This window comes from Polyodon spathula, chromosome 49 (genome assembly GCF_017654505.1).
Source record: "Polyodon spathula isolate WHYD16114869_AA chromosome 49, ASM1765450v1, whole genome shotgun sequence".
NCBI lineage: Eukaryota > Metazoa > Chordata > Actinopteri > Acipenseriformes > Polyodontidae > Polyodon > Polyodon spathula.
In genome coordinates this window covers 340,931-356,527 of record NC_054582.1, presented here as the reverse complement: position 1 = coordinate 356,527, position 15,597 = coordinate 340,931, and the positions used below count along the sequence as shown (strand labels likewise).

General features: G+C 49.5%; 1 protein-coding gene across 6 annotated transcripts in view; it reads right to left on the bottom strand.

Moving 5' to 3' along the window:
• Positions 1–1,933: 1,933 nt before the first annotated feature.
• Positions 1,934–15,597, bottom strand: part of LOC121306713 (whirlin-like) — a 32,827-nt gene continuing 19,163 nt past the window's right edge. The window contains exons 6-12 of one of the 6 annotated variants that reach the window (XM_041238592.1): positions 10,202–10,414; positions 9,660–9,872; positions 6,651–6,722; positions 5,437–6,022; positions 4,860–5,152; positions 4,266–4,388; positions 1,934–2,813 (exon numbers count right to left, since the gene is read on the bottom strand). In XM_041238592.1, the coding sequence (XP_041094526.1) occupies positions 2,631–2,813; positions 4,266–4,388; positions 4,860–5,152; positions 5,437–6,022; positions 6,651–6,722; positions 9,660–9,872; positions 10,202–10,414 (1,683 nt within the window). In that variant the 3' untranslated portion in view covers positions 1,934–2,630. The remainder of the gene's footprint in view (positions 2,814–4,265; positions 4,389–4,859; positions 5,153–5,436; positions 6,023–6,650; positions 6,723–9,659; positions 9,873–10,201; positions 10,415–15,597) is intronic. The other 5 variants (XM_041238594.1, XM_041238593.1, XM_041238595.1 and 2 more) reach the window with 5 other exon arrangements.

The following is a 15,597-nucleotide window of genomic DNA, read 5'->3' as shown; positions in this document are numbered from 1 at the left end:
AAACACCTCCATGCAAAACTTACAACAAAATAAAGAAACCAGACCATCCCGGAGTTAAAAACACTCGCTTACTCGCTGGCTAAGAGACCGGCGCGCTAGATAACGCGCTGCAGCATGCACTTGAGCGACAATCTGTGTTTCTTTTTATTGCATTGAAAATGAAACTTTCTTTAATTTCTTTTTGAACGCCGATCTTCTCTTTTTTCATCACGTCCTGTGCAAGTCCCCCGGGTGACGTCTATATTTCATCACGACTGCGCATTATTAAATATTTAACACAGTTTTAAAAACGCTTGCAAGACGCGCCGTGCCGTGCCGTGCCGTGCTGAAGCAGGTACAGTCCGCTGGGCTGCTCCCTTTCTAAATTAAGGCGATTTCCTGGCAGTAGGTTTGAAACAACACTTCCCAAGCTGAAAGCGTGGCGCTGATTCGGGGCGGGGCACCGCTGCTCAAACTGCTGCAGAGAGCCGCCTTTCACGGGCTGTGATTGGTTCCGCGGGGAAGTGGGAGGGGTTACACTCTTTGAATGACTTTCAGAGTTCAGAATTGATAAAGCCGCTAGAGGGCGCTGTTGTTCCACTGGCAAAGTTGCGCTTTAAATCCGTTCCGTTATTGATTAATTGCTTTAAACAAGGATACGAAAACATTATTCCGTATGCCTTTGTAAATAACGATTATTGTATTTTAACCCTAAATAACCCTCAATAACTTAAATAAACAGATGTTTTACATTTTAAAAAGGCATTCCAACTACGTGAGATTTTTTTTTAAAGCCTTGAATTAGAAATGTTTGATCAGCTCCTTCATTCAGCGGCTCTGTTCATTCTGGACACGCATAGAGCTTAACAGGAACAAGAGGAGACCGCGGCTGTACTACCAACACTAGCCACCAGAGGGAAGTATGACACCACTTTGTAAATCAGACGTCACGTCCTAAGCTGTTATACACACAGCCCGGGTCTGGATCCTGTTCCCACTAGGCTCTGATTATTGAATTGAGCTTCGCAGAGCCTTGCTCTGAATTGGGTTTTAACTTTTTTAATGGAACTAAGATATTCAATCAAGTAATGAAGAATCTGGCTGGAATATGATCCTGGTCTGGACTTGAAGAGCATAAAAGTATCTCTGATTACCACGGAATTAAGATACGTGTGTGTGTGTGTGTGTGTGGATCTGGAGCTCCTCCTAGTGGCTGATGAGTTAGTAACACTGACAGCAGTATAAGACCCGTACTTACTAAGCTCCGGGCTACACATCTCTCTCTCTCTGTGGCTGGAAGGTAAGATGTTTGTATTTGAGCAGTGTGGTCCACGTTTCACGCCCAACTCTTGCCTCTCCATTCAGTTCAACAGGCTGTGAGATGCCAATATGTTAGAGTGCCACTGCACAGATTGACATTTAAATACGTGACTGTATATAGTCTGAGAATAAGAGAGCAAGTTCAGTTGAAATGCACGCGTTCCTTTCATGACAGGCTTGCTGTGAGCACTTAGATTATTTTAATTAATGGTTTTCTTGTGGGTTCACACTGAATTTCAAACGCCTGTGATCCTTGTTGCTTTGTACCTTGTGTTTAGTATCCCTGCAGTGAGCTGGCTGCCTTCTCTGAGTTACTGCTACAAATGAGGCTGGTGTTCAAGGTGCCCTGCTTTTTCACGAGAGAACACACAGCCTGGCTGAGCCACAGGCACAGTGTCGCTGTCCGCAGCCCCTCAGCTGGCTTTAATCACGCAGGTTAAGCCCCTGATCTGGAGAAAAAACTGCAGCACAAACTATTAATGTTACAAAACCAGGCGCTGGTCAAAACACAATACCTGCCAAAACACTGTCAATGGGGTGTGCAGCTGTGTGGTTATCAGCAGCCTCCAATCCCTCCTGCCATGCAAACGTGTGTTTATGTGTGAGGCCCAGATTACAACACAACACCGGCATGATCTGTGGTATATTCTCTTTATTGGAAAATTAAACACACTAGTTCTGTATAAATACAATGCCGGACGTTGCAATTCACAAAGCGTCTTATTAAACTGTACATGTGATATAAAGACAAACCGTGACGAGAGAGGCAGGGCAATAACCCAAGGAAACAGAATCCACTAAGAAAATAAGAGACATGGGCAGCTAGGGGCCAGGCACAGTGTAGCATCTACTGAGAGGTGCAGGGGCTGAGCAATGCATTCACAACACAGACAAACAAAGACTTCAAAGAACTGCTCTCGCTTCACTTCCATTTCGTCACCATCCTCTTCAGTAATAAAGCTGACAGCGGTGATGGTAGCAACGCACTGATGATACAATGCAATTCAATGGCAATTCACTTCATATCTATATTTGTTTGTATTTGTTTTTTTTCTGGGTATAGATTATAAAAAACCAATATGGATCTATAACCCTCTTCTAAAACAACTGTCTACTGCCAGACTGTCGCCCCCCGCACACGAGGACCGCGACAGCCTGTCTCTCAGAGAGCAGCATGCTTACTGTATCTATAACAAGTGCATGAGGTTCGATCATGTGTATGAACCCTGAATTCGCTTGCTTTATATAAGCCGCTCCTGTCCACCCTGTACTATAGTCATGCATTCTGGATGAGGATGCGCATGTCATGAGCACGTTAGTTCTTGTTTCACCTAAAGTGCTACGTTGAACTCCGTCACCAGGAAATCGATATAGTCTTTCTCTTTGGTTTTGAACGCTTCGGCGATCATCCGCGCCGCGTCCTTGTGCTCCTTCCCTCGGAGCGTGGCGCCGTTCACCTCCAGGATCACGTGACCCACTTTCAGCTTGCCGCAGTTGTGCGCCGACCCGCCCCTCTGTGAAGAGACAGAAAGGAGAGTCAGAGCCGCCCGTGTGTGATAAGCAGCTATGCTATCCTTCTCCGGTCCTGGCTGTACGAGGCTTGAACGCTCTGCACAGATTCATGTGCCTCTGTGTCAGAGCCCTCCGGGTATTGATCCCGTATTGATTGTACTCAGGCTGCTAACTCGCATCACAATCTGATACGGTCACAGGCTGGCAGTCAAAACGCTTCAAACTTCAGACCAGCAATTACATCCTTCCAATTGCATCAGATTACATTAGAAACAACATCTCTCTAAAATGCATGTCTTGCCTATTACAATCAGTCCTATAGCAGAGTATGTAATAAAGCCTATATCAATTCAGTCCGTCTGCCCCTGATCTACGGCGCTCCTACGATCCCACATTGATGTGCTAATGCCTGCATTGCAGATTACAGAAAGCGACCGGTCTGCCCTGAAGATTCGCAGCGTATCAATGTGGAAGGATTGGAACAGCGTGCTTCCCTGGATCCCCGCCAATGCACCAGGCCTACACAGGGATGCTTCCCGCACTAACAGGGTTTCACAGCCTGTGATTTACGACCATGCTTGATAACAGAATGTTATCTGCGGCACGTTCTAAATGAAGAGGAGCGATCACCTGAACCCCCGATCCACTGCCTAAGGAAAGCCAGCCCTGTTTCAAATCAATCCTATGTAATTCCCAGCAGAGCACAAGCGCTGTCATCGATTGCCAGGCTCTTGGATGCTAATGGCTTGATAGGCAGCCATGTGCTAAAGTGTGCAGCTCTCTTCATTGCAACTGCAGGCCAGTGGTAACCCAGCTCTGTGAGAAAGAGCCCAGGCACTTCAAATGATGGCAAAGGCATTGCATTCTCCACCCCCCCCCCCCCTCCGCCTTTCGTTTAATTAAAACTATTTGCTGTGGACGATGAAGAAAATGTAAAACATCCACGGGCTCTGGCACTCACTCACTCGGCAGCTCGGAGATCGATATGTTGTTCTTTGCTATGATTAAGCACTTGTTATAATGTGCTTATCTGGTGTGATTCCTGCTTCACTGCACAGGGTCGCTGGAATAGCGGCAATTAGACTTGACGTGAAGTCCACTATGCTGGCTCAACAACCCTGACCTCTGCTCAGTACTGACCATGGCTTGTATACAGACTGTCTCGTAGTTTAAACGACCGCTAGCCCTGTGTCTAGTCCAGTGATCCAGGCTCTACAGTAGCTACTGGAGTGTGGTACTGTAATACTACAGCAGAGAAGACCGTCAGAGGACTCGGGAGAATTAGGAAGGCTACACAGGTATCACCAAGATTGCATTTGCATTTACTGAATAAGACTTCATGTAGTTGAGAGCCGCTTCTTTCAGTACTGGAGTATTTCTGAATGGAGCCCTGTTGAGTGTTTAACAGCTACTGAAGATCGAATCTGCACAGAAACATGCCCTCTCCCACCCACCTGTATGGTGACGATGCGGGGCAGGGGCTGGCGTGTGTTCGCCCCTCCCTCGATGGCAATGCCCAGCGTGGTGGCGCTCTTCATCACCCTCACCAGTGAGGAAGTGGGCTCCAGGAGACCGGGCTGAAACACAAAGCATCACGAGAGGAAACTGCAGTAATTCCTGGAGCAGCAGCACACAGTGAGGACTGCAGCTGCTTCCAGAGTCACTGCAGAACATGAAGACCCTCGGCCCCGAGCTGGTTACTGCTTCCTCCCGCTGGGTCGGGAGTGCTGCTTCATTACAAACTCAACGTCTCAGCGTGTGCAGGGCCTGTTTTTAACTGGCTCTCTTATAATAACTACGCATCTGCAGCACGTGGTGAGAGCCCAGGGCAGATTGATTGCACAGCAGCCAGGGGCCAGAGTAAGAGGACCCCAGGAATGACCCCCAGTGACTATGAGGGGAGTGACGATTCCACTGAGGCTAATGAAATACATATCTGGCAGGAGTGCTGTGGCCAGGGGGTCCTGTTGCAATAGCCCCCGTCTCCTATCTAATTACAATCGCCCTATAGATGTGAGGAATTTTTTTTTTTTTTTGCAAAAACAAACCTTTAACTTTGTGCATCCGCTCGAGCTGTTGGGTGGGAACTGAACCCCCAGCAGTGACATGCTCTGGACCTCGCCGCCGCGGTGCTGGACGCCGCGGAGGAGAGCCTCACTCACCGGTTTAGGAGCTGGCTCTGTCTTGCCCTCGCCCCCCCAGCTCTTGGCTGGGAGGGGGCTGCTGTCCTTGCTGTTGGCCCCCATGTCCGCAATGTCCACCCCGCTGTCCTCGCTCAGCGTCTGTCCACTGTCTGAGAGCTGGCAGAGAGTGGAGGCTGGGGGGAGGAGCGAGAGAGCCGCTGGTAATAACACAAACACAACCTTCACTAGGGTTACCGCCTCACACTTTTCACTTCAAATTGCCTTACCAAGGTTTTGCCACGCTTTTCTCTACAGGTTGTTTGAGAGGCATAGCATGTGCGTGTTTAAATGGGACTTTTCTATAGCAATTGTAATTGTTGAAAGGATCTCGGAAGGAAAGTCAAACCTGCATTTTTTGATCCCATCAGTAACACTATATTAATAAATGAATCACAGAACTGCAACAGTGTATTCTGTGCTCCCCATCCTGCGCAGTACGTACCTCTGGCTTGGGGCAGCGGCTTCACTTCATTGACGTCGGGCTCGCTGTTGGGGCGGTGCACCTCCACCATGACGAAGTGCTGATTGGAGGCCGAGGAGGAATCCCTCTGAGGAGGGGATGGGTTGTCCCAACCCCCCGAACAGGCCGGACTGGGCGTGGCTGGGGCAGGGTGAGAAGGGGGAGGAGGGGGGCTGGGAGAGAAGGAGGGCTCAGGGGATTTAACCCGGGTCGGGGACAGGGCTCGGGGGAAGGGGCCGATGGGGTGGTGGTTGACCAGCGAGAGCTGGGCGGTCACCTCTGCTTTGCTGACGGCTGGGGCTGGGGAGGTGGAGAGGGAGGTTTGCTCGCTGGACGTTGCCTCGCTGGACGTTGCCTCGCTGGACGCTGCCTCGCTGGACGTTGCCTCGCTGGACGCTGCGGGAGTGTGGGGAGCGGTGAAGAAGAGGCCGGACTGGGAGGACTCGGACGATGACCGCTTGGGCTGCTCTCTCCGGCTCGGCCGCCGCTGCAGACCCCCTGAACTGACCGCTGGGGGAGGGGGGGGCTTGAAGGGAGGAGGATGGTCTGCCAGAGACTGGACTTCATCCTGAGAAATATACAGAAGATCCCTTAAAGGCGTTTAACTCATGGTTACACTGTGCATTTACATTACTTGCCATGGTCTGTCATGTTTTTTCAACAGGCTTCACCATACCTCTCTGGGCTTCAGCATGCTTTCACTTTGCTCTATTACACTTTGCAAGGCTTTTACTGTGGGAAACTTTAGTAAGGGGTATTGATAAACCCCAGGTACCTGTCCACAGTTATCAGAACTGTTTAGCTGTTGTGCTCGATCTTTATGTCTTTGGATATCTCCTGCAGGGACCTCAAGGCGTTGGCACAGCAAGTGTGTTTTTCATGCAAGTCATTGAACACCAGGCTGCGAGACATGAGCTTCAAATTGCCTGAAATGACGGCTGGTTATTTTTTTGGCCGGACATCCAGCTACCACATTGTCTGAGGTGAAAGCTGAGGGAACAGCTGTGGCTTGGAGACTAGGTTTCAGGCCATTGCTTGAAACACCAGGGGAGACTTGGGGTTTGATACAGCAAAGCTGCCTCAAGCTACCGGTCTCCTGGAACCAGGTTTCAAGCCACTGGTCCTGAAAAAGTGTCGTTGTGCTCCCTGAGCTTGCCTCTCATGTACACACACATTACATATGAAGTGCTGCTCACCAGAGAGATGTCAGGCAGACTGTCAGCACTCTCCTGCAGGCGTTCGCTGGACCCGTCGAGAGTGCGCTCATTCTGGGAAGAGAGGCAGAAACAGGGTCACTGACAATAAGGGCAAAAAACAAGAGTCAACTTTGTAACATTTATAAGCTTAGTTAAGGGTTGGGGTTGGGTTGGGGGTTGGGATTGGGGTTGGTGTTGGGGTTGGGGTTGGGTTTGGGGTTGGGGTTGGGGTTGGGGGTTGGGGTTTGGGTTGGGGTTGGGGTTGGGTTTGGGGTTGGGGTTGGGGTTGGGGTTGGGGTTGGGGTTGGGGTTGGGGTTGGGGGTTGGGGTTGGGGTTGGGGTTGGGTTGGGGTTGGGGTTGGGTTGGGGTTGGGGTTGGGGTTGGGGGTTGGGGTTGGGGTTGGGTTGGGGTGGGGGGTGGGGGTTGGGGTTGGGGTTGGGGTTGGGTTTTGGGTTGGGGTTGGGGTTGGGGTTGGGGTTGGGGTTTGGGTTTGGGGTTGGGGTTGGGTTGGGGTTGGGGTTTGGGGTTGGGGTTGGGGTTTGGGGTTGGGTTGGGGTTGTGGTTGGGGTTGGGGTTAGGGGGGTTGGTTGGGGTGGGTTGGGGTTGGGTTGGGGGGTTGGGGTTTGGGGTGGGTTTGGGGTTTGGGGGTTGAGGTTGTGGGTTGGGATTGGGGTTGTGGGGGGTTGGGGGGTTGGGAACCTTGGTAGGGTGGGGTTGGGGTTGGGTTGGGGGTTGGGGTTGGGGGTTGTGGGGTGGTGGGTTGGGTTGGGGGTTTGGGGTGGTGGTGGGTTGGAGGTGGGGTTGGTTGGGGTTGGGTTGGGGGTTGGGGTTGTGGGTTGGGTTGGGGTTGGGGTTGGGTTGGGGTTGGGGTTGGGGTTGGGGTTGGGGTTGGGGTTGGGGTTGGGTTGGGGTTGGGTTGGTTGGGTTGGGGTTGGGGGTTGGGGTTGGGGTTGGGTTGGGGTTGGGGTTTGGGTTGGGGTTGGGGTTTGGGTTGGGGGGGGGGTGGGGGTTTGGGTTGGGGTTGGGGTTGGGGTTTGGGGTTGGGGTTGGGGTTGGGGTTGGGGTTGGGGTTGGGGTTTGGGGGGTGGGGGGGTTGGGGGTTGGGGTTGGGGGTTGGGGTTTGGTTGGGGGTGGGGGTTGGGGGTTGGGGTTGGGGTTGGGGTTGGGGTTGGGGTTGGGGTTGGGGTTGGTTGGGGTTGGGGTTGGGGTTGGGGTTGGGTTGGGGTTGGGTTGGGGTTGGGGTTGGGGTTTGGGGTTGGGGTTGGGGTTGGGGTTGGGGTTGGGGTTGGGGTTGGGGTTGGGGTTGGAGTTTGGGGTTGGGGTTGGGGTTGGGTTAAGGTTAAATTAAAAAGTAGTTTATAAAAAAATATTTTTTTCCAGATTACATTTCAGACGCTCCTCAGTATTTCTGTATTATGTACAGACAGCCATTTCCTCCTTGCAGTCTTTTCAGAATCCATTAACAGCCTTTGATGGGAAACTTCCCCTCTCAGATTGTGGAGTAGAGTAGCCAGATAGGACTCAAGAGGCATTCATGATTTTCAGTGCATCAATAATAATAATTAAAAAAAAGATGAAAGGCTTTCCCAGGAGAGCTGGCCCTGTGCACCCCCCTCCCTGTAGCGCACGCCTGCCTTTCCCCTGCTGTATCAGGAGCATGTGATGCGAGGGGAGTCCTGGAAAAACACTGCATTCTCAGAATGGGTTTGTTTTGTATGAGGAGGCCTGCATAGGTTATCTAAAAAACTTCACATTGTGTGTTATCACATTTTCTCAGGACGCCCCTCAGGCTGGCTTCACGTCTCCCCAGCGTATTTGAAGCGATGGACTGTACAGCCAAAGGGTTTGCATCACGCCGCTGTCAGCATTATCTCCCCGTCAGTCACTGATAAGAGAGGAACAAAGGAGACCCACAGCGAGCAGACCAGATAAGAGGCTGAGTGAACCGGCAGTCAACGCTACACTGACAAAACTTGAGACACAAGTAGTTGATGTTGGCTGGTCTCCCACAGCGGGTGTACAGCTCTGACACTGGCACTGCTGCAGGGGAGTGGAAGGATAAGGGCTGGTTCACCTCATCACACTCCTGCAGCCTCTGCAGGTCAGGCAGCGCACAGGGGGGGCATTTAGAAGACTTGGCTCTAGGGTCCAGTAGCTTGGTAACATCGTTTGCCTGGGAACGCCCGCTGATCATCAGTCCTAGTGATCGGTAAGTGGAGGGCAGGATTGAGGGGTTCCGAGGGGAAGCTGACACTGTGCTAGACCGTGGATCAGTGGCTCTCCGCTGTGCTTCTTTCAGTCTACCCCAGTCCAGGATCCTGCCACGTCCTTAATTGATGAATTATGACTCCAGAGCCTTGCTCCAACAGGTCTTTCACAGTTTAAACAGAGGCTGGTGTAACTAATGGCATGGTTTGGAACAGACTGAAAGAGTCGCAAGCCAGTACCGCTGTGCTGTAGATGGTGCCATTGATGGGCCTTGAGAACTGAGAACTGGAATAGGAAAGCGTCCAGTTATTTAAATATAGACCGAAACCAGCTGGCTCTGTCCCTGTACAGTGTGATGATTATCAGTATGTATGTACTTGACAGCAGCAGCAGCACACAGTTCACACACAGCACGCAGTTCACACGCAGCACGCTCCACAGGGACAGGAAGGAGACACTTCAATTAGAAAGAAATCCAGACGCTCGGCAAACAGAACCTCACACCGTCGCCATGGAAACACAGCACTGAAACGCACGCACTGCAAATGGGTCCTACCTCCATCAAGTCTATGAGCCACAGCAAGCGTTCCTGTTGTGGTGGAGTTTGGAGAGGGGAGGGAATGAAGGCTGTTTGGTGCAAGTGGAACTTCTTACATAATGCATTACCATAACAACAGTTAAAGAACCAGGAGGCACAGAGGATACGCTGCTCATATGAGCTGACGGGTTATATTAACTGCAGTCAGGGTTAGTGCTACAAATACTCATGGTGTGGAAAACCAGGCAGTGTGTTCTCGTACCCGCGCAGAGCTGAGTGTGCTCGAGGTGAAGTGGCTCTCAGTGGAGGTGAGTGTGTCAGCGAATGACACCGTGGAGAAGGAGTCTGTGCCCGGCACCGTGCCCGAGTTCTGCCGCGCCTTCATGGACTCGATCTCCCTCTTCAGAACCAGGCTGTCAAAGCGCTCCAGATCCTGGGGAGTGACCATCCCCCGCACCTCCGACAGCAGAGAGAACTGGAGCAAACAGAACATCAAGAACAGAACTGCAAGAACAGAACTGGAGCAAACAGAACTGCAAGAACAGAACTGCAAGAACAGAACTGGAGCAAACAGAACTGCAAGAACAGAACTGGAGCAAACAGAACCTCAAGAACACAACTGCAATATATTATGTGATATGGTAACCCTCGCTAAGGGCCCTTTACTAACTTGCTGTTTTCAATATTTCCCATTTTGTTTTATGTTTCATGTGTAGGTAAGCTAGTGAAATAAAGAGGGCTCTCCCTGTACTCTTGCATTGCTCTGCTGCAGGTCCTATAACCCGGGCTGGGTGCTGAGCTCACCTTGGCGTGTGTGTTGAGCAGCTCGAGCAGGGCCATGACGAGGGCCTGGATGCCGATGTGTCCCTCCTTGTACTCGTCCAGGTAGTACACCATGGTCTGTCTCTCCTGCTCGTTCAGCAGGTGCCGCGCCTGCTCCTCCAGCATGGCGCGCGATTGGCTGATCAGACTGGACAGCATCACCTGGGAGCCGGCCACGCCCTTATAGAACACTGGCTGGGGGGAGGAGCCAAGCAGAGAAAAGTGTCACGACATGTAAAGCATAGCCCACAGAGGCATGACAGAGCATACCGCAATCAGGGAGTGCATCAGTGTAACCACGGGAAACACACTGGTGCAAAATCAGCATGCAAATGACGGGACAGATCTTAGATCGGTCCTGCTGCCTGTGACTCCGGCACACGCCTCTACAGATTGCAATCCCTATCATGTTTATAATCTGCCGTTCCTTTCTCCAAGTGCACACAGTGTCTGCCCCGTTACTATTGCCTGGCCCGGCTCATTGGTTTTCTGTTCTCTTCTTCCAGCTAATTAAAGTACAAAACACTGCCTTCTGTTGAGTCTGCTGGCATCCTGCGAGGCTGCTTCCCTCAGCCGGAAAAATGAAATCCCAATAACTTACAGTTAGACACTTTTAATGAGCTTTTTAATCAAAGCCTCTCAGACTGTGCCTCGCTTGATCGCCGAGCTGAACCAGGGATCCCATCTCTCCTTCCTTTCTTTTCTCTTTTTCTATTAATCTTTCCTTTTTGTTTGTTTTTTTAATGTGTTTTAAGTTGCATTTCATTATGTGGTGCAGAATGCGTATTTTTGATCAGTCAGATCCACTTTTTGGAAAGTACTAATTCATCTGACTTGCATTATTTCACACTGTTCTTCACACAGTTCAATGCATTAGGTTGGTTTGTTTTTTAGGGCTGTAGTTTGGCTGCAGTAACACCAAGTGCATCTACAGAGGCGCGGCTGCCAGTATAACTAGCGTGCTCATCATTTATTAGGAACCTTGTGGTTTTATCAGTTCTGAAAGCAAGCCTGGGAAAGGGTGCCCCTGGAAATAACTGCCCTTTATTTAATCAGAATATCCAGGGGACTCATATTGGAAATACAAACTCGCAGTGGACTTAGTCATGTGTTGTGAGCAGGCTGGGAAGAACCGCAACACGGATTCCAGCATTCTTGAAAGGCAGGAGTAGTGGAGAAGGCGAGAGTGCTGTATGTGGCAGAAGATTTACTTGGTCTGAGTTCGTTTTGATGGTAGCATCATCTGACAAGCCTTCTCTCGTCGTAGATTGTTCCTCTGGGTTCTGTAAATCCTGATTTAGTGCTTTTTTAAATTATCCTTGACAGATAGCACTGCATGACAAAGAGTGCTTGGTGGCAGAGCGGCAGGGCACTTGAAATGCAATCTGCAGCGTCTGTGTGAGAATAAACCCTGCCTCCCTGTAGCGGTGACGTGCTGTTCTCAGCACCCTGACTCCAGGACAGGCACTGCGCTGCTTCTGTAAATCACCCCCGTCATCTTCCGGGGAGGAAAAGAGCTTTGCGCAAACAGCCTGGGAGGGATTTACAGTAACGAGCAAGGCGTTTACAACAGATGGGAAAAGCAATACTTCACAGCAGCTCTGAGGTCATGTCCGACCAGTGAAAGTTACATTGAAACAGAGAGTGGCAAACCGACACCTCTGTAAAAATCAATCTGGAATTTTATATTGGAATAAACAAAGCTGCAGCTGAGCTGCCATTGTGCAAAGAGTGTGTTCATTCCAATCCCCTGGCACGTCTGTAATCTGTACGCATGACAATACGAACACCAACTACTCGTTTTACTACAAAATATTGTAACTGTAACCTGTCAGGCTCTGTGCGATTCTTACCCAATTGTGATAAGCCCTGCTTCAGTGTGCCCTGGTCTTTGAGTATATAAACTGCATATTAATCCAGTCAAATGAAGGAGAGTCAAAGTGAGATTACTTTATATACATGCCCTTGCAAAATGCACTTTGCATTAGAGAACGGCAGCCACATTATATCGTCTGATTAAATGGGAAAAGCTGTGGGCTGGATCTAACATTAGTGACAGGATGTTAGCATTCCTCTATGAGAGGCTTCAGTTAAAAGTACCTGGATATTTCAGGTGAATGTTAAGTGAAAGTATGGAAATAAGAAATTCATGAGACCTTTAAAAATATTTTATGGGGGATAGCAAACATACAGCATAGTAATAATATAAGCAGAGAGAGGGAGAGAGAGAAAGAGAGAGTGAGAGAGAGAGGGAGAGAGAGGGAGAGAGAGAGAGCGAGAGAGAAAGAGAGAGAGAGAGAGAGGAGAGAGAGCGAGAGAGAGAGAGAGAGAGAGAGAGAGAGGGAGAGAGAGATAGGAGATGAGGCAGAAGAGAGGAGATACTGATGTCTAGAGAGAGTGCTTCTAAGCAGAGAGAGATGAGAGGGAGAGAGAAGGCGAGAGAGAGGTGGAGAGAGAGATAGGGAGTCGAGGATAGTGAGAGATAGAGAGAGAGATCTTAGCATCTATCGAGTCCAGAGGAATATCAGATGGAGAGTTATAGGATATAGAGGGAGTGGTAGAGAGTGAGAGGAGAGGGAGTAGGGCGGCAGATTCAGAGGAGCTAGCAGTGATTGATACGCTAGCTCTCGAGGATATTGCAGTATTGGGAATCGCTAATTTACGATAGATGGAGGTGTGAGAGAGGAGAAGGGGATATAGGCTACACTCTTGCGGAGAGATCGCGGGAAACTCGTGGGAGAGTAGGCGGATCGTTCAGGTCGAGACAGAGGATCAGGACTAGATCTATATGAGGGCTCGGAAGAGCAACGGACTCATGCAGAAGAGCGGCACTAGTTGGCCGACTGCGAGGTAGAGGAATGCGATCTGCGAGAGGTGGCAGAGAAGGTCAGAGTAAGGGTGAGAGTGCGGAGTAGAAGCAAATGACCGAGTATCTAGGGAGAGGGAGACGGTAAAGAACTCTTCCGGGAGGCAAATGGACTAGTAGAGAGTACTGAGAGATCTAAAGAGAGGAGCAAGTGCTCTGATAGAGCATGTATTAGAGTAGAGGACATCAGTCTAAGAGGTATATCAGAATGGAGGAGATTCATCATAAGAGTCTATCCCGAAGATTGCAGCCTATATATCCTCTAAGATTATGGCAATTTTCTTTTCTCTATCTGTCTGTCTCTGTCTCTCTTTCTTCTATTCTTCTTCTGTTCAATCGATTTTCGAGCATCAGTGCCCAAAATGATCCAACTCTCTTCTAGATTCAGGAGAGGAACCCCTTTAGATCCGTCTCCTTGCAGAATATCTCGGTTTTCCCTCTTATATCTTCTAGAGATAGCTCGCTCGGGCTATGAAGAGCCAATCTCAGTCCTATCTCGCTCTCGTCTCTAGTTCCTAGAGTTCTCTAGCGGACTGGTCATCTCCCGCTACCTTGTATTCTCTCAATTTAAGAGCTAGCCTACCTTTCTCGTCGACCTTCTAAACCTTCCATATCTATGTCTCTTTCGTCCTATATATATATAGAGAGAGGGAGAGAGAGAAGGGGGGGCTCCAATAGTCTCTGAACCATGCAGCTGTTTAACTCATAGAACGGGCATTGTAATTACTACTGAGCTGTAAACCAAATCTTGCCTCAATCGATTTCACAAATAAAAGCAAATAACATCCATCCAACAGTAAAATACATGCACGCTCCCAACCCCTTTACATCCTCTATTGAGAAAGCTGCAATCAGAGAGCCTTGGGGAGTGTCGGTAACTGTGAGGCTGGAGGAGGATGAATGGTTTGTGGGCGTCGCTCGAGCCCCCAGGGGAGTCCCAGTCTTTTGTTTGTCCAGCTACCCGTTATTATTCGTACAGTAAACTCGCAGTTTATTGATTTGTCCCCTTTCATTCCGCTGCTGTGATTTTCCGTTTCGTCGGGCTTGCTGGTGGAGGCTGGGGTTTTATATTTTCAACAAGAGACAGCTTTGGTAATTGCAAGTTGAAGCCCCGTGCTGTTGCATTTAAAGTCAGGAGATGAAAGCTGCACCTCCCAGTTCTGCGATGTGTGAACCCTCCTGCAGGCTTGCCTTCATCCTGTCAGCGTACTGAGGCCTTATCAGCACACCGCTGATCCACCCGGAGCGAAATGCTCCAAAAACCAGGACCCAAATCCTCCCTCAAACCACAGTTCCACCCCGAGCTTTTAACTCAAACCTAAAGTAGGGTGATTTCCAAAGCTCAAACCGGGACAGCACTCTTAAATAATGGATGAGACGAGTTATATCATTTATATCTAGGGTTAATAGTTATTTAAACAGCCATCCTCCTTTTAATAATGGGTTCTTTTAATTGTATTTATTTTTAACAGCTTTCCAACGCCACACAATTTCAGCACACTCCCCAGTACACTTGTGGCTAAGTTTCACTACTGTGTTATATACAGTACACAGTGCTACTGTCTTTACAGCACGGCATGTAGGGTCATTTAATATACACTACATGAAACCGCATGGCAGTAAGCATGTGTGTGTATGCCTGTGTTAATCGCTTTATAGAAATAATGTTCCCCAAGTAGTTATTTTTTTGGTTATTTTGTTTTTAACTTGGCAGTTATGTAAGATGCTGTTCATGTTAACAAAAGCTATTGAGAGTGAGTCGCGCTAAAGGAAGCAGTTAAAAAACCTTTGTGCTGATTCTACACGTCTCTCTAGAATATTCCTTGTCACAGACAATACTCTGAGGAAGTCAATTGGTTTAGAGAGGGTGACTGCATCCTCTCGTTACTCTCACACGGCTTCTTGCTTATCCTCTCTCTCTCTCTCTCTCTCTCTCTCTCTCTCTCTCTCTCTCTCTCTCTCTCTCTCTCTCTCTCTAGTCCAGTTTCCTCGTCTCTTAAACTGTTTTCCAGCTCTGTCAGGCCTCAGTACAATAACTGGGACTTCACTGCTTCTGTGAGGAATTGGATTAATCAGATCGCAGAGTAATAACAGCCCGGAGCCGTCACCGAGTCGCTGTGAAGTGTGCTACAAACTTTCTCAAGGTTACCCTGAGGAGGAGGAGGCTCGGAATTGCTTTTTCCCTCGTCTGCCAGATCCACTTAGAGCCAGGAGAGATGCTAATAGACGGATGCCGCTACAGCCAACTGCAGCTGCAGCGTTCGGTGCTCCTTTCACGGTTAACCCCTTCAGTGCCGCTGCTTGCCGGAGGGGCACGCTGCAGGAAATTCAGAGCGCTGGTTTGCTGGTGGCTGGGGTGGGTTGGGAACTAGAGAAGTCCGGATCACGGATCTTCCACTCCTGATCTTTGTTCCAACCCTGTTCTAAATGGTTTAAATCCAGTCTTTGAAGCCATGTATTATCTCATTGTCCCTGTTAAACCTGGAGTGGAGATTGAACCTTGGATTGGAGA